The sequence below is a fragment of the Chaetomium tenue genome (assembly GCF_020726465.1).
Source record: "Chaetomium tenue strain MPI-SDFR-AT-0079 chromosome Unknown F5144scaffold_2, whole genome shotgun sequence".
NCBI classification, from domain to species: domain Eukaryota; kingdom Fungi; phylum Ascomycota; class Sordariomycetes; order Sordariales; family Chaetomiaceae; genus Chaetomium; species Chaetomium tenue.
In genome coordinates this window covers 1873147-1897081 of record NW_027117330.1, presented here as the reverse complement: position 1 = coordinate 1897081, position 23935 = coordinate 1873147, and the positions used below count along the sequence as shown (strand labels likewise).

General features: G+C 56.9%; 11 protein-coding genes across 11 annotated transcripts; 7 read left to right on the top strand and 4 right to left on the bottom strand.

Moving 5' to 3' along the window:
- Nucleotides 1-190: 190 nt before the first annotated feature.
- F5144DRAFT_561501 (RNA polymerase I-specific transcription-initiation factor-domain-containing protein) lies at nt 191-4080 on the bottom strand. Its single transcript, XM_066788256.1, has 3 exons — nt 3619-4080; nt 1597-3550; nt 191-1541 (listed from the first exon to the last, which is right to left on the bottom strand). The coding sequence occupies exons 1-3, from the start codon at nt 3764-3766 to the stop codon at nt 392-394; spliced, it is 3252 nt and encodes a 1083-aa protein (XP_066646297.1). The 5' UTR covers nt 3767-4080; the 3' UTR covers nt 191-391.
- Nucleotides 4081-4193: 113 nt separating this feature from the next.
- On the top strand, nt 4194-5565 carry F5144DRAFT_526543 (chromosome segregation protein Spc25-domain-containing protein). The gene is made up of 2 exons (XM_066786832.1): nt 4194-4583; nt 4662-5565. Exons 1-2 carry the CDS (start codon nt 4367-4369, stop codon nt 5207-5209), a joined length of 765 nt encoding a protein of 254 aa, XP_066646296.1. The 5' UTR covers nt 4194-4366; the 3' UTR covers nt 5210-5565.
- A 48-nt stretch (nt 5566-5613) lies between these two features.
- Nucleotides 5614-7450, top strand: F5144DRAFT_561498 (zinc-ribbon-domain-containing protein; the record flags this gene model as incomplete). The annotated part of the gene is made up of 2 exons (XM_066788255.1): nt 5614-6943; nt 6998-7450. Coding segments are annotated over exons 1-2 (1587 nt in total), but the record flags the coding sequence as incomplete, so codon positions are not given.
- A 36-nt stretch (nt 7451-7486) lies between these two features.
- Nucleotides 7487-8088, top strand: F5144DRAFT_561497 (uncharacterized protein; the record flags this gene model as incomplete). The annotated part of the gene is made up of 1 exon (XM_066788254.1): nt 7487-8088. A coding segment is annotated over exon 1 (500 nt), but the record flags the coding sequence as incomplete, so codon positions are not given.
- On the top strand, nt 7948-8477 carry F5144DRAFT_561495 (uncharacterized protein). The gene has a single exon (XM_066788253.1). The coding sequence runs from the start codon at nt 8168-8170 to the stop codon at nt 8441-8443; it is 276 nt and encodes a 91-aa protein (XP_066646293.1). The 5' UTR covers nt 7948-8167; the 3' UTR covers nt 8444-8477.
- Nucleotides 8478-8804: 327 nt separating this feature from the next.
- Nucleotides 8805-9252, top strand: F5144DRAFT_599417 (mitotic-spindle organizing protein 1; the record flags this gene model as incomplete). Its single annotated transcript, XM_066791009.1, has 3 exons — nt 8805-8885; nt 8944-9021; nt 9148-9252. The coding sequence occupies 3 exons, from the start codon at nt 8805-8807 to the stop codon at nt 9250-9252; spliced, it is 264 nt and encodes an 87-aa protein (XP_066646292.1).
- Nucleotides 9253-9584: 332 nt separating this feature from the next.
- Nucleotides 9585-10861, bottom strand: F5144DRAFT_590153 (Endonuclease/exonuclease/phosphatase; the record flags this gene model as incomplete). Its single annotated transcript, XM_066790135.1, has 4 exons — nt 9585-9867; nt 9984-10332; nt 10441-10801; nt 10844-10861. 4 exons carry the CDS (start codon nt 10859-10861, stop codon nt 9585-9587), a joined length of 1011 nt encoding a protein of 336 aa, XP_066646291.1.
- A 598-nt stretch (nt 10862-11459) lies between these two features.
- On the bottom strand, nt 11460-12328 carry F5144DRAFT_483613 (uncharacterized protein; the record flags this gene model as incomplete). Its single annotated transcript, XM_066785400.1, has 3 exons — nt 11460-12013; nt 12115-12121; nt 12182-12328. The coding sequence occupies 3 exons, from the start codon at nt 12326-12328 to the stop codon at nt 11460-11462; spliced, it is 708 nt and encodes a 235-aa protein (XP_066646290.1).
- Nucleotides 12329-12565: 237 nt separating this feature from the next.
- On the top strand, nt 12566-14059 carry F5144DRAFT_108962 (uncharacterized protein). Its single transcript, XM_066782124.1, has 3 exons — nt 12566-12802; nt 12864-13357; nt 13422-14059. Exons 1-3 carry the CDS (start codon nt 12747-12749, stop codon nt 13706-13708), a joined length of 837 nt encoding a protein of 278 aa, XP_066646289.1. The 5' UTR covers nt 12566-12746; the 3' UTR covers nt 13709-14059.
- A 351-nt stretch (nt 14060-14410) lies between these two features.
- F5144DRAFT_599413 (uncharacterized protein) lies at nt 14411-16051 on the top strand (the record flags this gene model as incomplete). The annotated part of the gene is made up of 1 exon (XM_066791008.1): nt 14411-16051. One exon carries the CDS (start codon nt 14411-14413, stop codon nt 16049-16051), a length of 1641 nt encoding a protein of 546 aa, XP_066646288.1.
- Nucleotides 16052-18632: 2581 nt separating this feature from the next.
- On the bottom strand, nt 18633-20006 carry F5144DRAFT_108691 (uncharacterized protein). The gene has a single exon (XM_066782123.1). The coding sequence runs from the start codon at nt 19892-19894 to the stop codon at nt 18710-18712; it is 1185 nt and encodes a 394-aa protein (XP_066646287.1). The 5' UTR covers nt 19895-20006; the 3' UTR covers nt 18633-18709.
- Between the last annotated feature and the right edge of the window lie 3929 nt (nt 20007-23935).

Genomic DNA, 23935 nt, shown 5'->3' with positions numbered 1-23935 from the left:
TTTTATGTGGGGTTTGTCGGGGGGTGTGGTCCGGGGGATTGCTGGTTGTTGGATGCTGCGTTGATGTTGGGGGTTGACTGAGAAGTTGTGAAGAACTGCTTGATGAGATGAGAGGGTTGAGGAGTAAAAGTTTCCCAGTTTGGTTTGTTTGGCTGTGAGAGCACTAACAATTTTGGAGGTGCCATGATGGAATATGCACCCCAAAACTCATTGAATTGCCACATTTTACACTGGGGATTCGAGAGTGATTACACAGATAATTATTGGTTGATTTTAGGCTTGTTTGCACATGGCCTCCTAAAGCGAGCTCTAGCACAGGGTATCTCCAGCAACGATTTACCACATATCTAAGTCCACCCCTTCCTTCCAACCATCCCCACAACAACACCCCCTACCTAAACCCGCTCAACCGCAGCTCACTCTTCCTCTTCATCTTCTTCAACGGACTCTTCTTAAACGGCGAAAACGACGGCCTTGCGCCAAACAAGCCCGGCAGCGCCTGTGACCTGGATTGTGACGGCGTGCCCTGTGACGGGCCCTGCGACGGGCCCTGCTCCGGCGGTGGCAGCTGCGACGAGAATATTCCCCCTCTCGCCATCCCTGAGTCCCGCCGATATTCCCTTCTAAGGGGCGAGCCAGCAAACACTCTCGGTGACCCAAACGCTCCCGTTTGCTGCTGCTGCGACGAGAAATCCCACGCCCGTCGTGGCGTTTGCTGATCCTGGCTCTGACTCTGGCTTTGACTCTGGCCTTGACTCTGACTCTGACGTAGACTACTACCGCTCGCCCCTGTCGACAGAATTGTCGGCAACGGCTGCGTCGACGGGCCACCGAAAGACTGCGAGGACGAGTCCATCAGCATCGAATCATCGCCAAAGATGCGCTGGGACAGCCGCTCCGCTTTCCGCCGCCGGGACTCTATCTTGCGCCGGCGCCGGTTGATGGCCTCCTCGGCTTCAAGGTCTTGCCCGGGTTTCCAGGTGATGTCACTCGGGTCGGCGCCCAGGTCCCAGCGGGAGAGGGCGAGGACGGGCTCGCCGTGTATGGTTGGAGAGGCGTCCAGCGTGGCGTATTTGCGCAGGCGGAGAACTACGGCGTCGTCTTCTTCCTGCGGTAGTTCGGCTTTGATTTTCTCTTTCCCTTTCCCTTTGTTCTTGACGAAGCTTGGTAATGACGACTGGGATGGCATTAAGGAGGGTGAGCTCGGGAAGGGTAGGGAGCTCGAGAGTTGGCTGTCGGCGGTTGTCCAAGATTCGGGTAGCGCCGAGACACCGATGTTGCTGAGGAACATCTCGGCCGCCATGTTCTGTAGAACTTCCACCCGGCTTTGGTGGGAAGGGTCTTCCCCGTTGGGTTCGAGGAACAAATCTCGCAATCTTTCGACGAGGTCGTCGGGCCCGAAATCGACGAGCGGACGCCGCGCCTCTGGTACAAAGGTCCACTCGCCGGTGCGCCGGTGCAATGCGTCCTGCTGAGCATCCCATTCTCGAGCCAGTTGAAGGAGATCGGCACCTGCCCCCCGGGATGCCGCCAAATCCAACCTGGAGAATTGTTAGCAAATTTAATGAGGCAAGGGGACTGAGGGACATCTCGTACAATGAATGCCGCGGCACGTAGTCACCCTCCTTCTCCCTCTCCATCGCGTCCTCGATAAACCCAAAGCCCACGCCGCCCATTTGAGACGATATCCCATAGCGATCCATATCGGCCGGGTCTCCGGCGGACAGCCGCTGGGCGACGAGCCCAAAATCGACACGCAGCTGGATGCCTGCCCTCAACTTCTCCAACGCCAAACCCTCAGCCCCCTTCTTCCCAAACACAACGCGCTCGTCAAACTCATCCGGCACCGCAAACGCTTCCGTCAAATCCTGCAGCAGCCTCAGCCGCCTGTTGCCGCCCTCCCCAAGCCTCTCCCTCGTATCAGGCGGCAAGATAGACAGCCCGGCATTATCGGACCAAGCACACAACGCGCTATGCACGTCCAGATTCTGGCCGAGGGTGAGCAGCTGAAAGAAGCGCAGCCGCGCCCGCCGCATCGCGCGGCCCGCTTCCGTCGTTGGCTCATCACTGCCCACCCGGCGGCTAGCGGGGAGGATGTTTAAGCCGACAAAACTGGGCGAGCTCTGAAGCGAGAGGAGGTCGCGGTGGTATCGAACGGGCGTGCCCGGCTTTGGGTTGATAAACCAGAAGACGGTCATTTCGGTGTTCCTGGTGGAGCGGACACACGCGAAGCACGCCCTGAGATCATTGATGTAGGCGCCTGGCGAGACGTCCAGGCGGAGGGTTGGGTCGCTGGCGTCCTTCTGGTGCGGGCAGGATATAAGGATCTCGAGGGTTAAGGTGTCGTTTTTGCCCTCTTTCACCGTCACCCAAAGGAGGTCGGTGCTGGTGAGAATGAATGCCTGTGCAGGGTCCAGTCGTGAGGGCGCGAAGTCGAGGATGCGATGGCTGTCCTTTTGCAACACTAGGTGTGAGACGGGGTGTGATTCTCGGGTATGCAAGTCGAACAGATGTAGGGTTCTGGGGTTGCACAGCAAAAGGAGTCGTCGGGGAGGCTGTGATTCGGGCTCGACGGACATGCGGGACTGTTCGGGCGGGCTACTCGCGCGGCTGACGGAGCGTCTGGGCGGCCTTCGATATCTTTGACCAAAGGACAACCACAAGAGTTTGTGCGGCTGCGGCTCCGTCACGGACCTCGAAGGCAGCTTCGGAATGTATCCCGATACAATATTCCCGCACATTCTCATGACCGGCGTCAGAATCTTCGGCCGTACGTTTCGGCGACCTATGATCTCCCACACGCTCCAGTATCCAGCCTGGTCAATGGTGGCTAACTGAGGTATGTCCGCCTCGGGGTGCCGAACGAAGCAGACATCCGCCTGCAAACCCCCGCCGGTGCGCTCACAGGATATGGTGAGGAGGGGGTTGCCAAAGATCTGGCTACCAACGGGTTGGCCCGATGACCCCATTGAGGCCCTGGAAACCGGCATGGGTATCGTCCGGAGCTCGGGCTCATACACGGTGGTCGATGTTCCATTGGAGACAAGCAGCCATCTAATAGGGTCGTATTTTCTTGGGTCAACGGCGAACTTAACCAAGGAGATTGGTTCTCCATCCTGGTACCACTCGCCCTCGAGTTTAGTGTCTGCAGCATGAAGGCGCACTTTGATGTCTGCCGTGGACCAGATCCATTCCTCGCGGGCGAGGCTGATCAGGCGCAGGGTATTTCCAGAGATGCCGGAAGCAACGGCCAGCACTGGGTGGGCCTTCGCTGAGTCGCCCTGCCTTAAGTCGGTCATTTCTCCGATCGAGAACAGTGGCGTTGTCTCGCCGAGTGCAGGCTCTGTTTTCACCTGAGAAGCCGCGATCTCTTCTAGAAGGAGAGGCTCGATGCCCTCGTCAACAATGGAAGCATCTGGGAGGTGTTCCGACAGCCAGTAGTTTTGGGATCTCGCAGCCTGGGTAGGGCGCAAGTCACTGAGCTGGGAGGCTGGAGCCTTCGCCGGAGCACACCATTGTGTGAAGGGCGTTATCTGCTTAAAGCGAGGGGCTGTGCTGTCAATACGAGAACGGGAAGATGGAAGAATACTCTAATTTCAAAACATGCATATCACTCACTCTCATCCTTTGCTCGGTTCCTCCCTATCTGGCCGATGCACTCATCGCCCTGGGCCGGTGTGTATGTCAAGCGTCCAACGATGCCGTCCGCTGGAACCCGGCGAGTTTTGGCCCGGGCAGGCTGGACGGCGCTTTTCCTTTCATCCATTTGGGCCTATCGTAATGGGAAGCCAAAGATGTGAAGACCACGAGATCATTCTCTTTGCTCTGCAACGAAAAAAACAGGTTTTATCCGTTTGTTCAAGTCAGGTCTGAGTCGCAGAGAATGTTTATTGCGTCGGGTGAGGCGCGCAACATCGAGAGCGAAACTTCGGGCGGGGTGAAGTTGTCAAAAAATGATGACAATGGGTGTGTTGTTTTGTTTGAATTAAAGACGAATAATTTTTTCTTTTCTCTTGAATTTGACAGCCCACGCATCACTTGTATGTGGTTGTATGTTGAAGGATCAAATGTCACTGAACCCAAACCGAGATCTCAGAAGGGAACTTTTTAGCGGGACGCGGAAAGGGTGGCCAATCGCGTTACACGTGTGGACCAAGGCCGGTTGGTTTTGGCAAGACAACGCCCTGGAAACCCGCCAAAGACGGCAAGCAGATAAACAATCCACAAGTGTCCCGCATTTGCGCATCGCCGTCGCAAACCAGCACTCCAAAACCAGCAGCAGCAGCATCGAAGTCGAACGTCGCACTGTATTTAGGAAAAGGGGAAATCGTCTTAAACTTGGCGACAAACACAACAGCAAGCCACAATGTCGTCAGCCTTCGACCCCTCGATGTCCACGAGCCGGCCACCCATCGGCGGTCCCTCCCTCGCGGACACGCTGCCCAACATCAACTTCGGTTTCGACGAACTGCGTGATCGCATGGCCAAGTTTACCGCCAAGTTCGATGCCTTCATCGAGCAAGGGCGCAAGCGCGTGCTGGAGGAGCGCAACCAATTCCACATGAACGTGGCCGAGCTGCAGGGTACGACCACACCCACCCCTCTAACCTCCGTCTTCACTCCAATGTCTATTTTCACTAGCTAACCATCCCCCCGCGCAGAGGACCAGCGCATGAAAAAAAAGGACATCGAAATCCTCCAGCTCAAGACCAACACCTACCAGCAGACGATGGGCAAGGAGGCAGCCGAGACGCGGGAGATGCAGGGGGCGATCGCGCAGCTGACGAGCGAGCGGGACCGGCAGGCGGCGACGCGCGACGCGCTCAAGGAGCAGATCGCGGCGACGCAGAAGGACATCGACGCGCGGCTGGCCGCGCAGCGCGCGCACCAGGCCCAGCTCGAGGCCCAGGCCCGCTTCAACGTGCCGGAGCTCGACTTCTGGGTGACCAACCTGTGTCTGCGCATCGAGGGCGCGGGGGTCGAGGACCGGCTGAAGTTTGTGTATACCCACGTGGATGAGAAGAATTGGGAGCGGGAGGCTTGGTTTGAGCTGTGTACGGGCAGTCGGGACTATGATGTGAGGCATTGTAGGCCGAAGTTGGAAAGGGAGAAGCTGGAGAAGGTGCTGGAACGGGTGAATGAGACGCGGGAGCTGGCTACGCTGTTGAAGGGGATGAGGGAGCTGTTTGTGGAGGCCATGCGGTCGTAAGGGTGAGAGGTGGTAAGGGGGTCGAAGCTTTATGATGAGATGACAATATGCGATATCCTATGGTTTGGGTTGGCTAGCGGAGTCAGGATTGGTAGGCAGCATGTGGAATTTATTACTGAGTTGAAAGTTGGATACAGCTTGCCATCACTTTAGAAGCCTATATCAGTTCTCTTATGTATGCAGTGCAGTCAGTGGGTTTTTGTATTTGGATCTTGTACAGTAGCGGGCTGCATCATGGGCTAGGGCGATAGATTACTCGAGCACAGCATTGGGGTAGAAATAGGTGAGCAGAGGCTGGCCACCTGCTCCTGCTGTCCGTCTGTTGATTCCGGTTGTGGATGCAAGAAAAGCTTAGCCCGGAAATGAGTGGGGGTCCCGAAATCAACTCAGCTGTCGGCCTCTCGCCCCAACAATTCAGCCCGGCTCCTGCGCCCCGGGCCGGCAACAGGCACCCAATGATAGGGCAATTATAGGCAACGTTCCAGGCCCTGCCCGCTGCCAACTTCCCCTGGTCTGGTTCTCCGTTCATGTTCAATCCACCAGACTTCCGGTCAGTCGACAGCCCTAGAGCCCACCGCCAGACGCAGCTGATGCTTTGCGATGGCCCAGCTGGTCTCCGATTTTATCATCACGCCCGTTCTCCGACAAGCCCGTCGCTTTTCGAGCGGGTTCGCTGCCGATGAGCCCCCCGCCATTGAGAGCCCCGCGATACGACGCCGGCGAGCGCAGTCGACGGGGTTCCCCGGTGCTGCTGGGACCGCAATATTAGAAGGGGATGAGCACGGGAGGTTAACAGCCGGGAATGCAGTCCTGCCACACCGCATCCGACAAGTTCGAGACCCGGCTGGCCGCTCGTTTTCCTCGAGTCCGAACGGCCTGCGGAGCACACCCGAAAATCCGGGCCTACCGGGATTGAGCTTGCCCAACAATACCGGGCTGGACAACCAACCCGACGCACCCGCTACTCCGGAAGCCAGCACCCAAGCAGCATGGCCGCCGCCGGAAAGCAACAGGGCGACGCCGCTCCCCGAGGATGACGGCATGGGAGACCTCCGTCGGAGGATACAGGCCGTCCAATCGCTCGATGTCGCCCAGGACGCCAAAGCCCAGATGATGCATGAGCTGTTGACGGAAAAGTACACCAAGTTACAACGGTCACCTGCGGCTGGCCACAGTACCCTCAGGCCGGTGTCGCGGGCAAGCACATCCACGCCTGACAACCACGAACACACGGATCCAGCTGGGCCGTTGCAAGCTCTAAAGAAATGGAACCCTCTCGGTGACGCACCCGGGCGCCTCAACCTGCCACTGACCGAGGAGGACCTCACACCGACTTTTGTACCAGAGAAGCGTCCGGGCGATGGAGCGGAATGGTGGTCAGTGGCAGAACAGCCGGACGACGAGAGCAGGCGCCTCGGTTGTGAACATTACCGCCGCAACGTCAAGCTGCAATGTGCCTTGTGCGAACGGTGGTACACATGCCGCCACTGCCACGACGCCGTCGAGGACCACACTCTCCCACGCCAGCAGACCAAGCACATGCTTTGCATGCTTTGTGGGTGCGCTCAGAAGGCCTCGGATACGTGCATCAAATGCAACCAATCGGCCGCTTATTACTACTGCGGAATTTGCAAGCTTTGGAACGACGATGCGAGCAAGCCCATCTACCACTGCTCAGATTGCGGGCTGTGTCGAGTTGGCCAAGGGTTGGGCAAGGACTTTTTCCACTGCAAGGTGAGCATCCCATCCACGCCGAATCCGACCGCCTAATACTAACCAACATGTCAGAAATGCATGGCCTGTATCTCCACGTCAGAGAGCAACCACAAGTGCATCGAGCGTGCCGTCGACTCGGACTGCCCCATCTGCAACGAATACCTCTTTAACTCACCCAAGTCGGTCACGTTCATGCAGTGCGGCCACAGCATCCACCTGGCCTGTCTAGAGGAGCTCAAGAAGACGTCGTACCGGTGCCCGCTATGCAACAAGTCGTGCGTCAACATGGAGTACCGCTTCCGCCAGCTCGACATGCAGATCCTCCACCAGCCCATGCCGCCCGACTACGCCGATTCCCGCGCCGTCATCTCGTGCAACGACTGCTCCGCCAAAAGCCAAACCGCCTACCACTGGATCGGTCTCAAGTGCGCCGTGTGCAACTCGTACAACACCACCCAACTACAACTCCTCAACATGCCAGGCGGCGGCGACGCCGCCGCCGAGCAGCAGCAGCAGCAGCAACAGTCCCAACAGCAGCCAGTGCTCCTCGACCCAGCCTTTCTCGCGGAAGAAATCCGCCGCCGGGACCGCGCCCTCCGCCGCGAGCAGGAACGACAACGGGACCAAGAAAGGGACAACAACAACATGAACGGCATGCAAGCCTTCGCCCTACTCTCCACTTCGCCGTCCTCCTACTCACGCGCCTTCCTCACGCGGCTCCTCAACCGCGGCAGCACCCCGTCCTCGGACGCCGAACCAACCCACCCCGCCCTGTCGGGGGCGGGCAGCAGCAGCAAATCCGACCTTCTCCGTCCCGGTCTTGTTGCCAACACCCACGCTAACACCGCCGCCACAAGACCTGGTTCTGCTGCGTGCCTCTCGGACAGCGAAGAAGAGGAGGAAGAAGAGGAAGACGAAGACGACGGCGAGATGGACATGCTGGATCTGTTCAGCGCGCGCGGCGACAGGGAGTTTGACCGCATGACGGGGTTGACGTCGGCGGAGAGTGCGGTGGGGTTTGATGACGATGATGATGATGATGAAGAGGAGGAGGATAGTTCGGAGGATGAGGACCGCGAGGGGGAGGAGGAGGAGGAGGAGGAGGAGGAGGATGAGGAGGATGATATCCTGCTTCTTGGGCATAGGTAGAGGGTTATGCTGAGGAGGACGATATCTTGCTTCGGGCGCTTGGAGGGGGTTTGATGGCTCGTTGGTATCACTGGGGTGGCTGTGGCGGTGGCGATGGGGGTTGGTGTTGGGGTGTGTGGAGGGTTGATGAGCTGGTTAAGGGTGGAGGGAGGTGTGACTCGGGCTGGGCTGGGCTGGCTTGACCCGGCTGGTGTCGCTGGAGGCGGACTTGGATTTTCTGGCTTATTATTGCATTATGCATTGGGAATGGTTGGCGGCATGTCTTGGCTTAATTGGGCGTGGGATTCGCGTGCGAAGGAGTTTGGGTGCCGAGGGCCGGGTCAACCTGGATGGATATGGGAAGGTCTGATAGTTTATTTAAGGTATTAGAATTAATCTAAAGTAAGATTTACAATCATCTTGTTAGCTCTAATAGTTCCTATATAAGTGGTCGTCCCTTCTACCTTGCTCGGGTTAGCCACAGTAATTATCCCTCTAAATAGGTTTCTGTATATCAATAATAGAAGACATCTAGAATTATTTTAACACTCCTCAAACATTTAGTTAGTCTATTACTATATAGACCCGTTCGAACGTTGGATCCACTAATACATTCGTTACATGGTTGGCACTCAAGCCCATGTTCAGACGCGTGCCCCGCCAATTAAACATTAAACATGCAACGCGCGTTTCCAACCTTGCAGGCTCGCACCTCTCAACCTCAACAAAAGTCGTCATCACCCCAACCAAGATGCCACCCAACGATCGGGCCGAGAAGCAGGCAGCTGCTCAACAAGCAGTCAACATCCTACACGAGATTTCCACGATCCTGGTAAGTGGCCGCTGCGACCGTAGCAGCAGAAGCCGAGTCCATTGACAAACAGCTGTAGAACTGCCATCTCGATCGCCAGACGCTCTCCATCTGCATCTCCATGATCGAGAAGGGAATTAACCCCGAAGCTCTCGCGGTAAGTGTCTCCCCAGAAAGGGCCCTCAATTCAACGTCCCCCTAAGCCCCGGCCGAGATCCAAACTCTACCCCTACTCACACTCTCATCCGCCGTCTTCCCTCGACCTACACTAACCATACCCTAGAACGTCGTCAAAGAATTGCGCAAGAAAGGCCAAGAGAGCCAGCTCGAGGTAGCGGCAGCAGCGGCGGCATCATCCTCAACAACGGTACCGTCGCGCCGGAGATGAGTTTAGCTGCTGTGTTGCCACCGTTTACATTTTGCACCAACCCCCTCCAGGATTAGGAGGGTTACAAGAGGCATAGCAGCGGTATCTACCAAGTGAGGAGCCGCGGAATCAAGATGAGAGATTCGAGAGGTTAGCGGCCATGTTCATACCCTGCTGCATGTACCCGCACGGCCATCTATCGTGCTAGGAAAGCAAGGGCTGTTGTACTGCCATTCATTAGGGAATCGAGGAGGGGATGCAAGAGGTATTCTTATCACTAGTGCCCTCTTGGAAACAAACACGGGTTCCTGTTGGGGGGGTAATATCGTCCATAGGGACAAGATCAACGCATGTTATAAATTCGGGGTTTCCCCGTCCTGCACCTCGGCCGCGCCCCCCTTTGGTTCCTCAGGCACTTCGACTTGAAACTCAGCCCTCACCCCCAAATGGTCCGTGACCCAGGCTTTTTCCAGGTCTCCGTGCACCAGTCTCGACGCCGGCCCCTCCTCCTCGACCACAACATCCCGCCCGAACCTCTCAAAGGCCAACAACTTCAACGCGCCGCCACAAAAGAGAATCTTGTCCAACCTGCCCAGCCCAAACTGTGCTCTCCGCTCCTCCCCTGACTGATATCCCCTGTTCAATACTGTTAGCTCATACTCTCCAAGAATCAAAGATCAAAGCAGCACCAAGCGTAAGGTAGCTTCCAACGAACCAACCCTCCTTGAAAACAAAACAAAAACAAAACATACCACGTCATCCCCCCCTCCTCGCCCTCCCCCCCACCCCCCTCCAAATACGCATCCCTTAACCCACACTCCTTATACAACCCCCGATCAAACTCCTCAATCGCATTCAGATCCCCACCCAAGACCCCCACATCAGCCTTGCGCAGATGTGCCGCCGCGGCCGCGAGCTGGGCCGGCCGGCGCGGCGGCGCCACCCGCAGCGACTCCAGGTGGGTGGTGCACAGCCGGAGTGTCCGCCCCCTGGGTAGTGCCACGTCGGCGAAGAGCGCGTCGCGCTGCATGGCCGTGTTGGTGTAGTGCAGGCGGGTGAGCGAGGTGAGCGGGAGGGTGTGCGGGAGGAGCATGCAGGTTCCTGCCCGGTGTGGGGTTAGTTGGTTTGGGGGGCGGGAGGTGAAGGAAGGGGTGAAAGCGTGAAAGGGGGGGGTGGTGGTGGGAACAAAGAAGCGGGGGGGGTACTTGCCGTAGGTGGTGGATTCCCAGTGGTCGGCGTTGATGTCGGTGATGTTGTAGCCCTCGCGCACCCAGGCGGCGTCCTTGATGAGCGTGAGGTCAGACCTTGTCATCTCATTCAGCATGACGACGCTGGGGGGGTTGGGCTTGGCGGCGACGAGCCCGTGCAGGTGCTTCAGCGCCGACGCCATGCGCGCGTCGTCCTCGGGCCGCATGAAGTCGATGTTCCAGGAGAGCACGGCGAACTGGAACGACCGCGGCGTTGTGGTGGGCCCCCCGGGAACCGCCGGCTCGGGCGGCTGGACCGGGTGCCAGAACCCGTCCCGGAAGGTGTGGTACTCCTGCGGTGCTAGCTCGCCGCGCTTCCAGCTCTGGATGGTGGGGAATAGGGTAGTGAGCTGGGGTTGGGGTACTGGTTGGCGGCGAGCCATTTGGCGCAGGACTGATCCAAGCATGGCTGGTTGGTTTTCATCCGCCATGGGATGCACCTTTCGGGCAGTCGGAGCAAGAGGTTGGTGTTGTGGGACTGACAAGGTCAACGTCGCTCCCACGGGACTCGGGACTCGGGAGCAGGATGTCTAGGGTAAGGTAGTCTCGGTAGTGTACGCTGCTCTTGGCAACCGCCTTTGAATGGAGTTGGATTGACCATCTCAGCACCCCTTCTCATTGGACCGTGAGTTTGTGACATCTCAAAGAACAGCTCCGCAGTCGCAGCTTCCGTCGGGATTCGGGAACACCATCTAGCCTGGTGGCACTTGAATGGGAATTCAATACAACCTCGATCCAAGTCGTCGCCGGAAGCCAGTGTTTGACCAACATTTAACTATCAGATTATAACAACAACCAAGCTCAAAACATGAGTTCAACGACCCTTCTTCCCCGGATTCAAAACTTCGGTCGCCATTCTCGACGCTCTCCTCCCAGCTAACATCTACGAGACTCACAATTATCTAGTCCAGCTATTACTCACATCAATATCTTACATACTACCCACCCGGCCATCAAAAGAAGCGAAATCGTTAGCCCATACTATGGCCCATTCTCACTCCCCCCACCCGCCGAGCTCGTCCCGACAAACACAACCAGCACGGCCGCATATGTCGCCGTGGCCACCAGAGTCTCGACGTTCGACACGCGTATCCCAAACGAGAGAACCAGCGAGAAGACCACCAACGCCAACGAAACCGTAAGCAGGCTCTTAGTCTGCGACGGATTAAACGTCATAATCAACATAGGCCCTACCAAAAACACACCACCCGTCATAGCCGTGATGAAGCGGACGGAGCGGTCAACAAAGGCCGACACCAACAGGGGCACCTTGCCCTCCTCGTACTCGCGCGGCCGCTGCCGCCGCTCTTCCAACGAGTACGTGAGCGCGACGGGCAGGTACCGCATCAGCGTCGCCCGCAGCGGGTCCACCTGCGACGTCTCGTCCTCGAAGAAGCAGTAGTGGCTGTGGAAGGGGTCTTGGAAGTCGTCGTCTGACTGGAAGTAGCGTTGCAGGAGCGCTTTGCGCAGTCGCATCTCGGCTTTGGGGACTGATCGGCATGATCGCAGGTAGCGGTAGTCGCGTATTGCCGTGGCTGGGTGGTTGTTAGTTGGTTTGCTTGATTTCTGTGAAGATGAGTGTGTTACGAGGGGGCGGTAAGTGATAATATTATAATAACCCAAAGTTCGTACATACCATAGTCCTTCAGAAGTACTTGTAAAGTCTCTAGCTCATCCTCGGAGCACTCCCCCTTTTTCTGGACCCGGCTCTTGATGCGGGCTAGCTTGACGTGAAAATGGCTGAGATTCAGACGCTGGAGGAACTCGAAGCGCATAAAATGGAAGCTCTCCTCCTCGTCCAGCGACCGGTGCACATATTGCACAAAGTTCTGGGCCTCGGATTCGGCCATGGAATCGATTTGGTAACTCGACAGTTGAATCTGACACCAGCTCGAGCTGTCTCATAGTGTCGTCACTCCCCCAATTGCGGGGCGGTGCGCGCCTCTTTGGCTATTCCTGATCAAATGATCCTTCGGCATAGCCACCGGGGTCTGGTTGGGTAGGTATGGTTGCACCACAGCGCGGATCTCCTTCACCTAACGCCACAAAAGGCCATGCTCTGCAGCCCCGGAGGCTGTGCTGCTATAAGAAGACAAGGCTCGCCAGCTCGCTCTTCGCACCAGGCTGCCGTGACCTGGAGCCATTAAATAAAAGTACGAAAGAGAGATGACTGATGGCGCTCGATGTTTCCGCATCGTATTGCCGCCCTAAGAGACAAACTGTTCCCCATTAGACCTTGTACGGTAGAATACTTCACAAAAGAACACCATGTCAGCTTCTAGTTCAGGCCGGCCAGTTTCCTCAAGAAAGGAGAAACAACGCAGGTATGAGACCTACCTCTACCAGAGCAGCGACTAGTGATAGTAACACCTATCCCAGACGGAGGATTATGCGTTGGCTCGCCTCCTGGCAAAAAAGCCTCGCAGACCAGACAAACCCACCCTCAAAAAACCAAGATAATGATGATGATAACAACGATCAACTCGAGAACGGCGCCGTTGACTCCAGCGACACTCGGTCCATCCGCTCCCAGCGCTCCAACCACTCGGCGCAGTCCGCCAAATCACGAGGCTCTATATCGTCCTTCCGGTCCTTCGCCTCGCACTTCTCGCGCCTCTCGCGCATGTCGGGCAGCTCGCAGCGCTCGTACGAGAACCCGGTCCTCGAGTCGGTCCAGACCATCGTGGACCTGGCCACCAAGCTCGAGGCCGACAACAAGCGCACCATGCAAGGGAGGACCTCCAGGGCGAGTATGGCTCGTGAGGCGAGGAAGCGCTGTGATTGTTATGAGGAGTCGCTGAAGAGGTTGAGGGGTCAAGTGGAGGGGTATGCGGCGCATCCGGCGGTGGTTTATAGTGGGGTGCATACGTCGCCGAAGGGTATGTCCCGTCCGGTTGTCGTGACTTTGGTTCTGAGAGAGGGGGTTTCACTGACACCAACTAGAACTGGTTCTGCTGTGCGATAGGGTGAGACAGGTCGACCACGGCCCGCGTGCCGAGGTCGACACCGAGATCCTGACGCTGCACTCGGACCTACTCGACGAGGTCGCTACCGAACTGGCGAGCTGGTTTAACCGTTTCGTCACTGCTCCGAGCCAACAGGAGCCGATCCATCGGGTTTATATCCCCTCGCCACTGAAGAACGAGGTGCCATTAGAAGAGTCGACTGGAGATGGGGTGTGTCCCTTTCTGAAAGGGCAGGACTCTTTGGTTCCCCCTGTTAAGCTGTGAGTCCGTTCAATGAAGTAGTCTCGAGTCTGGAAATTGTAGTTGTACGAGTAAGGTGCCATGAGAATACCAAGGCAAGGAGAAAAGGTGCTAGTGGTCGGCGAGAAAAGAAACGAAGGGCAGAAATTTATGTGTAATATATTGTCAGCAGTATCTTGACGGCATAGCGCGGGTACTAATTCGGTGCAAATAACAACGGGAGATGATGCGAACGAGCAAAAAATTAAATTCATGACATGTAGTTTCTCGGTATGTTCTTCCCTGGTTCAGGCATTTGCACTGAACATTGAAACCACTCTATTCTGAAAACCCAAGTAAGGGCAGAAGCCAGCTGGCTCTCTCGCCCCTTGAAGGCGCACAGACGACGCTACTTGATATCAGGGAGGGCACCCAACAAGTAAGTGTTCAAAGAACCGAACATGAAGGGGAAAGGAACAACCGGAAGGTTTTCGGGACCCATCGGCGCGTTTCTTGTTGATAAGGAGCGCGGAACGGCCCGCTGCGAGCGACAAGCGAAGGCTATGCCTTATTCGGAAAGACGCCGTCCCTGGAGAGTGGACTCGGTCACTCGGAGGGTTGCACTAGAGAACGACATGACCCGGGAACATCTCCCGGCAAGTCTGGGTCGACTCTCAATCTTTGCTTGACCACTTCAAACCTCGTTTGCTCTGCCATAGTCCAGGTAGACATCACAAAGCCCCAGCCATGCCAGAGCAACAGGTCTACCACATCCATCCCCTCGGTTGGGAAAACGACCCTGATGAGGAGCGGTACAGGGTCTCACCGCTCGACTTCGTGGGAACATGCGTCTTCAATAACTACACCCTCTACTTCAAGTTGGGGGACGAAGAGAAAGCCAAGGTCCTTGAGGTGTTGCGGTGTGGTCTCGAGCGAACCCTCAGCCAAACCCGTCACCTCACCAGCACCATCGAGCAGGGCCCCGACGGCGACCACTGGTTTGTCCGCAGGTATGGCAACACGGTCGAGCTCCGCGCGCAGTGGCTCGACTCCCCCGAGGACGCAGACAAGTACCCATCCCTGCAAGACATGGAAGACTCGCACTTCAGCGCCCTGACCCTCGGCGACCTCGACCTCTGGCGGATCCCGCACATGCGCTGCGGCGCGGACAACCCGGTAGCGTACCCCAACCTCCGCCCCGCCGTCGCGGCATTCAAAGCCAGCTTCGTCCGAGGCGGCCTGGTCCTCGTGACACACATGTACCACCTCGCAAACGACCTCTCCGGCTGGGCCAGCTTCGTCCAGCAGCTCGCCGACAACTGCCGCGCCTCCCTCACCGGCACCCCCTACCCACCCTGGGACCCAGCCTGCCTGGTCGTAACGCGGCGCCTCGCCAAACCCCCTATCCCAGAAGCTGACAAGGTCGACCCCCCCAAACAAACCCTCCTGAACGACCCATCCGCCACTCCCCCCCTCCCAGGCGGCCGCCAGAGCCTACTCTTCCACCTCCCCAAATCCAAAGCCGCCCAGCTCAAGGCCCTCTGCCAACCCCCATCAGCAACAACCCAAACAACCTCAACCGCCCATCCATCCATCTACGCCGCAACAACCGCCCTCCTCCTCCACACCCTCACCCGCCTACGCCACCCACACTACGCCGCCCACATCCCACGCACCGCACGCCCGCTCTGGGCAGAGGTGATTGACATGCGGCGGCGCGCAGCCCGCTCCGATTTTGGCCTGGGGGTTATCCCGCAACGCATGCAGCGCAATTTGCTCTCGGCGGCGGTGTCGCGGTTGGAGATGCCCGGGGTGGGGGAGGGGCCGACGGTGGGGGGGTTGTTGGGGGTGAGTAACCGCAGTGCCCTGAGGGGGGTTGGTGAGAGGGAGAAGAAAGGAGGTGGGGAGGAGGGGGTGGAAGAAGAGGTCTGGCCGCTACACCGGACCGCGGCATGGGTGCGGGCCATGACGGAGGCGGCGGGCACGCGGGCCGTGCTGGAGGGGCTGCATGACCAGTTCCATGTGCTGCGCGACAAGACGCGCGCGGCGGCGGACCTGCACGACTTGCCTGCGCTGGCGGTGGCGGTTTCGGATCATCGCGGGGCGGCGGCGGTGATTGGTGGTGGTGGCGGGAGGGATGGGGAAGGGGAGGGCGCGGAGTTTGGGTTTGGGAAGCCGGTTGCGTATCGGCAGCTTTGGGGGCGCGTGGATGTTGGGTTGGTGATTGTGTATCCTGCGCGGGCTGGGAGGTTGGGTGAGGAGGGTGGTGAGGATGAGGGGCTGGAGTTTATGATTGGATATGAGAAGGTGCTGGCGAAGGAGTTGGTGGAGGATGAGGAGTTTGGGAAGTGGTTTGAATATCGGGGAGTGGATTGGGAGGAAGAGTGAGTGATGATGCTGGTGCCGACCTAGACACCTACCTAGGTAGGTATAGATGTAGGGGCGAGATGTAAAGTAAATATAGCGATAGAGAGGTGTGCTCGGCTTGTAGTCATTTAGTAATTATGCGGAGATTCTTAGCTGAAGAGAAAGGTTATTGATTCCCCCTACGTAACTCATCAGCAAGTTCAAGCTTATACTCCTAGTGATGTTACATGTAGGTGCCTGCCTTGGGTACATGTACATCACTAGTCATAGAGCTAGACTAGTCGAAGCGTTGAAGATTGCCTATCGTGGATGGAACCGTCGGTAGAGACACCAAAAAAGCTCGCCAACAGAGTCATCCGCCTTACCCTCACGCGGGCAAGTTGTCTGGCCTGTACAGGCTACGAAAACTCGGTTCTATGGAATCACCCATAGGGTTTGGTTTTACACCACCCAGAAGCTCCTAGAAACCCACACTTAAATACCCCCTGGAATGGAGTCCGGGTCAATCGTTGCCGAGAGACTGGGGCCATAGACCAGAAAGGCAAATGCAATGAGTACTAAGAGAACAACTCAATGGCACCGGTGCCGCTCGAACCCACAACCTCCACCCAATTGTTTCGGTCATCAAGCCCCTGTGAGAAACACCAGAGACCTACCCTACTGGCCGCTAGGCTATCGGGCTGGTCGGTAAACGATGCCAGGCTCGGGGCTCCTATCTGTGTGATTCTGGTATGATGGTATGTACCTCTCATCCCAGCGAAGTTGTTCATCACCACCGGCTTTGTTGTTCCACATCCCACATATGAACCCAGCCTTGCATTTTAACCCGTAGAGAACATACATGTTCCACCAATAACATATGCAATCCCTTCACGGATCACATGTGCCCTAGGTTTTCACAACATATCCCCTTCGGCTCTGAGTTGCCATCTGGGTTCCGGCCCAAGGATCGCTGAGTTGGTTGTGTCGAAAGTCAAGCAGCACGATATGTGAACCATCTTTATTCTGCCATAAGGAGTTTGAAGTGAAACTTAGGAGAGATAATTATATGATCTTAGAAGCGAAACCCTCTATCTCTTCAGAGAGCTAGCATACTGGTTGCGCTACCGGGTCAGCTACCATGAAATCACTTCATAGCTTGTTTGAGTGAGGAGCCATTGCCGATCATTGTTTAACCCTTACGCGATAGTGGTAGCTCCCTCCTCTACCATGATGAACCTTCGTGGTCTGTCCGCTCCAGACAGTACGAAAACCTGTATCTCCGACCAATCCTGTTCGCTCTTCCTAATCGGCACACGGCTCGGACCAGGCGAATAAAATCAACATCACTACCTGGGGTTTAAATCAAGGGTACAGCAGGCGATTGGACTCCTCCCTCCAAGCGGCCCCGATCGACACAGTCACCAATGCAAACAACAGGTTCGGAACACTACCCGACAGTGAAATCGGAAGCAGCCCCGATGACTCTAGCCGCACGTCGGTACGTTCCTATCCAGCCCAAGCCCAATGGCCTTCACTATCACAAGCGGCTCAAGAAAAAACTCATTCCGTTAGCTGACAGCCCGCCAACTCAGCGGTCCACTACCAGCCTTCGAAACCACCCATTCGCCGCAGAGCTCGCGAACCAGACTGGTCCCCGCACCGGGTATCCGATCCGCATCCAGAACGCTCTCATGTGGCGGCGACCTAATCAACGATAGGCCGTCAGCATCGGATCCCGAACCGAGGAGCAAGCATACGCGTCCTGGCCCTATGAAACAGCCCGAGCTGACTGAGGGGTTTATTGAAAAGAACCCTGAAACAGGGTATGCTGAACACTTGGACAACGATGTGAGGAGACTTGAATCGAGATGCTTTATGCGGAGGCGCCACTTGATAGCCGATACAACTGGTGAGTACCCCTGGCCCCTGGTGGGAAGAGATGAGGTATTGGTCTCGTGACATTCGAGATGTTGCAATCCCAGCAAGGGTTAGACTGCAGCTGGCAGACGTGGCACACTTGGGACTCGAGCGTGGCAATTATCGAAGTACGCACTCGGTACGGACGCTTAGTGCCGCAACCCTAAATCAAAGGCATGAGGTCATGTGTTTGTGTTCGATGCTCACTCGAGCTGAGTTGTGGAGGTTTGCTAGTTTGCGGGTATCACTTGACTGTTGCTTAATCATTCGCCCTGTTATACATGCAACAGATCGTCAATGAGGCAAATAATCAGAGACTCCAGAGGCGAGACTTCGCGGCAAGCAAGTAGGGGCGTCAGCCTAACCACAAGATCATCGTCAACACCCTGAGGTAAAGCAAAAGACCCCGGGACTCCATCACGTTCAAACAGGCCATCATCATGCCATCCCGCTTATCCCGGTCCTCAATTCATACAATTCAAACAATCCACAAAAAAGCACTTGCTCAACCTCAACCAACCCGGAGCGAGCCGACCGGCCATGAACACAGCAGCGGGATCTTGTACACGTACCCCCAAGCCCCCGTTGCGTTGCCGCCCTTGTCCACCGTTACGAATGCAACATAGCACAAGCAAAGAAAGAAAAGAAAAGAAAAGAAACGACACGGCCTAAACATTCCCAATCCGGCTCAACCACTCGGAAGCCCCGACCACCCCCCCAGCCCTCAAGCCTCAAGCATTGAACAGGATATTGAGCGACGTCACACACAAAAGCCCACTCTCAGTCCGAGACATCCCCATTCTCGTCCCACCATTCCACGACCTGAGAGAGAGGGGCTCGGGGGTTGGGGGCTGGCTGGCTTGGGGGGGTGCTCCCGCGAACGGTTAGGTTACCCATGCTATCGAACACCCCCCCTCCCCCCTCTCCATCTGGAATTGAAACCCCAGAGCGAAAGAAGGAAGAAGCCCAGCCACTCCGGGCCAGGCCCGTCCCCCCCAGCGAGGGACTCGAACGCGTTGCGTTTGTGAGACAAAACGCGCCATCCCACCCCACCCGCTCGCCCGCTGTCTGACATGGAGAGGGAAAAGACAACGGCTGGCCACAGGCACACAGACAGACAGCCAGCCAGGACAAGACAGGGCAAGACAGGACAGGGCAGGACAGGACAGGAACAAGGCATCGCCAAAAGCCCGCCAGGACAAGGCCGGATTGGGCGCGGGGGCGGGCGAAAGCCGAGCTGAGATTAAAGGGTTCGGCATTCCTGTTTCGCCCTACCAGGCTGTCCCCTGAAAATGCGTCAAGGAAGCACGTCAGACAATACAAGATAGATAGATTGGGGGAGAATACAGGCTCGCCCGGCCGGCGGACTCGAGGAATGCGTGTCCACGTCGACGACACATGCCCTCGCACATACGCAATAGTGCACATGCAACGGGCGGTTTGGGGGAGGGGACCCCACTGGGCGGGCGCTGATAGGGAGACGGGAGATAGAGGGAGGCAAGGGATGTTTGGTGGGAAGCTTGTTGTTTCATGCTGAATGAATAGATAGGAATAGGTGGGTACGGGATCCTGGTAGAGGGACTGGCCGTTGTTGTGTCCTGCAATCTTGCGCGGAGCCTGGTGGTCCACGCCCCGAAACTGCGTCCTGGTCTTGGTCTTGGTCTTGGTTAGGCCGGAAGCTTCCGATTCGGGCAGTCTGCGCTCCGTTCCTGGATGAGGCCGAATGCAGACGCCGAAAACATTGGCAACCCATTGGATACACAAACAGCAAAGCGTTGATTCGTCCCGAGACCGGCCACTGGGGGCGTCTCGCACGGCGCGGGAGGGGAGCACGAGGTTGGTGGGACGAGGGGGCCCCACTTGTGGCCTGCCGGGTCCGTGAAGCGGACGCCGGATGGAGTCGGGCGGACGGGATCCGAGAGGGATGCTCGGCACCTCAGGCGAGAATGCTCTGTGATTAGGCATGATCGGGTGCCCATTCCCGGGGCGGACCAATCGTTCAACGGAACGATTTGGGGGGAAGAAGCAAAGGCCGCTGTTGCCCGACGGCCAGGGAGCAAACCTTGGGAGAGACGTTGCCCGGAATCCACTGCCGGCCTGCAGCGTTCACAGCGTGACGGGCTCCTCGAGGCAACGCCGTCGCGCATGTTGTGCTCCCACAAATCCGGTGTGTGGTACGCGCAGGACGGATGCCGAGGGGGAGAACAGGCCAGGCCACTGAGAGTGTGCGGTGGCCTGCAGGGCGCACCGACGCCAGCCAGCCACGGGACCCGGAGAATGGCCGACCAAGACGTCCGCCCGGATCGGCCGACCAACAAGGTGCGGCCCCGCTGTCCATCAGGAACCGCCCGTGGAGTTCTTCGGGCTTCTTTGCAGCTCGTCCAGGCCTTGTCGCACAGGCGGCGAGCAACAAATGGGAACCCACACTGGGCGGCGCGGCTGGGCGACAGAGTGGCTGACACGTCGGCCAGCATGAACCGGGCTGGTTTCGGGGGACCAATGCCATGCGGTCAGCAAGGGGACCCCCGGCAGGTGGAGTTGCTCGTATGTGATGTGTGTTGTGTGCACAAAGTGACAAGGTATGAGCGAACTTCGTAGCAAACATCACATCAGCCACCAGCCGTGAATACCTAGCTAACAGCAACCGGCCGGGGGTGAGCTTTGGGAGACAACGCACGCAGGGGTGGAGCTTCAGGTCTCATCGGCCGTCGCAGTTTTGTCCAGAATTCCAGAAAAACGACGTCGGCCATGACCGATGGGATCTCAGATCCATGCCGATCAGGGACGCGGAAACAACACCCGCATGCGGCGCGCGCGGCCCAGCATCAGACACAGGCATGAACTGCCCCATGATGGAACGATGAATCGCGGCCTGAAGTTTGTTGAGTTGCTAAAGTTGTTGCCGAGTTTGCTCAGAGCCTTTGGTTGGTTACCAGGGTCTGAGGAGGCGCTGCGGCAGCCAATGCCAATGTGCCGTTGCGAGATCTGCCATCGTCAATTGACATGCTTGGTGAGGGTGAGACACGATGAAAATTCTGATCGTTTTGTTGCCTCGCTTGACCAACAACGTGGCCGCATCGTCATTGATCTTTGGTTCCTTGGTTCCTTGGTTTCGTTGTGGGTTTTGGGCCGAGACCCAAACGTTTGGGCAAGGTCTCGTTTGGCGGTGGAAAGCCGTGGAAACTGTGCATTAAACGTACACTATTGCTCTCCAGCTGCAGTTTCGGCTGGAATCTGTTAGCTCATGTTAGTGGGGCGCAGAATATTTTCGAAGTGCTAAACTGGGCTGAATCGATCTGACGCCGGAGGTCACAAAATATCCGACACCCGGCGCGGCACGGGAAGGACCCTCCCAAATCTTGGTCCCAGAAGCTGCCTGCCGGAGATTACATAATGCCCCTAACAGCAGGCTCTCGAAACTGCCCTGGAATCGGATGCTGATTGGCCCTGAGATAGATGAAAGACTCTGCCGAAAAACTATTCAAGGCCCTAACCGAAACTTAAAAGATATCAATAAGGCTATTATACCCATACTCTCGCGCTTCTACTCATAACTGGTCCGGTTTAATGTTGCTTTATGCCCCGACAACCAGATTCACGACCACAAGCCGTGGATGATGCGCGCACCTTCGCGGCTGATGATGCCATTTGTGGGGGTTCTCAACGGGTCCCACAGCGGGATCGCCGGAAACCCTGCACAAAAAAACATGGTGGGGTCTCCTTTTCCTTGCAACTTCCCAGCAAGGGAGAGAAAAAGTTTCGAAGGATGAGTCAAAAATTAGCCAGACGTGTCTGCCTTGAGCTTCAGTCAAGGGAGCTTGAAGCTGTGTTGAGCTGGCGATCCTTCAATTTCGGGACTTATCCAAACAACGTGGATCACCAACCGGTGGAAGGGAGAAGTTTACATTTGGCCCAGCAACGAAGTTTCCGGCCCAAGCAAACGTCTCTCATTGTCTCCAGTCTCCCTTCCCTTTTGGGGGCACATCAAGCGAAGGCCAAGAGGTACGAAACATCAGACACTCACAAGACCGACAAAATTATTTTTGTTACGATGACTCCTCCATGTCATCATCTAGAACAAGCCGGACAAGGGGGAATGTCCAAACAAAATCCACTCTGAGGTGACCCGCACCGCTCAGCTCAACGTTTGATCGCCTTGCGGTCCAGCTGGGTCTTCTGCCTGGCCGGTCTCGGCCCTCATGGAATGCACTTACTACTGTGTAACTGGGTGGTCATGGAAATCGATTCAACGCTACCCGATATCGTCATGCCAATACCGCGAGGGTCCTGTGGCGACATGCAGGGCACCCTCCTGGCCCAGCTTTGCCTCCAAACCACATGATATGCCGTGCTTGAAGAGCAAGCACTCTACCTGGTGGGGGTCCGGATGGGGTGTTGAGTTAATATCGACGTCGGCCATCAGATAGACCTTTGACGTCTCGGCATTATCCAAGAGTCAGGACCTTCACGGTTGTGTCACCGTTAATTACGCTACTATACGCCGAAATGAAAGGGCGCTGGCAAACCCTGGATTACACGCCTGTCAAGACGTTTCAGCGTGAGGGGCAGTATGGATGACGATACAGGGAATCCATGTATTATTCGCTGTGGTGTATTTCGATGGATGCCAGCAATCGGAGAGCAATGACTTGACCGAGGTGGGCCGAGACCGGGCAGGTGAACTGAAAGGATTGCTGAGAGGGTAACGGTACCCGCGAAGCAGCGGCCGAGATCGGGGCAAACACCCGAGCCAAGGAGGTCAACTCGTCGAATTGCGTTATCCACGACAAATAGCGCCGCCGGCAACAACAGCAAACAACATCTGTAAATAAAATCGCAACAAAAAGAAAAGAAATAGAAAAAAAAAGAAACGCCCCACAACCCATCCCTCCCAACGGCGTAAATGTCACCTTACCTCTCACTATTCCCATCTCTGGTCCGGCTTTCTCCGCAGCACGCCCAAGCGACAGGGCAGCGTCGCAACCGCAACACTGCCCCGGGGAGGGAGAGGGGCATCCGGCACCACAGCCGCCACCCGCGGACCCGCGCCTGCATGCGGGACATAAGTGTGCGCATACGCCCAGCCAGGCAGGTATGCAGGTGGTGGATGGGGAAACAAAAAGACATGCCCTTAGTCAGGGGGGGAGGAGGGGGGAGGGGGCACGGAATGCAAATGGAATCTTGCCACTTTCTGCTTCCATGAAATGATATTACTACTTTGCGTATACAGTAACCATATCGTCACCGTGCGGTGCATACGGGTGTAAGGGATGGGACACACACCGGGCAACCGCCTTGCCTGCCGGACCTACCAAGCGGCCTACCTGCAGGGTCAGGAAATACCCAACTAACAGCCTCGCCGAATGGAACCTTCTTTCCTCCCCCGCCTGAGCTGAAGCTGCACGGCGCCGCCACAAAGCGGGACGGTAGACGGTAGCCAGCAGCCAGGCAGAAGAGTAAAACAGCAGCGGGAGAAGCAGAAGCAGAGGCAGCCAGCCGGCCGGCCAGCCAGCTGCCTTTTCTGACTTACCGGTGCGGTCCCCAGCCAGATCGGTGTGTCGGGATGTTGCATGAGGGGATCTTGCGTGTTCTAGGGGGTTTGGTCGAGCGCCACTTGACGGCGGGAAGGGACGGGACGGGATAACTACCTACATACATACACAGTACTACTTACTGTCTGGTTGAGGTTTGATCGATCATTTCGGCTCGGCCTTTGTAGATGGGGGGGTTTGCCGGCGGTTCGCGATCCCCGGCATTATCACTGCGGAGTAACGACGACAGTGCAAGCACCTACCTGCGATTTGCATGAATAGCCCAACAGGCTTTTTGTCCGTCATGACGGAGATGATGGAGAAAAAGGTGACAGGTGATTCATCAGGTGGAGGAGGAGGACGGGAGGCGTTCTCTCCTTTGTCCTGTGCCGGAGTCTGCCCGGTCGGTTGGGTCCAGTTTCTTTGTCCTCACCAGCCGTGCCCAGCCAGTCGGAAAAGCAGGACCAGAATCCCG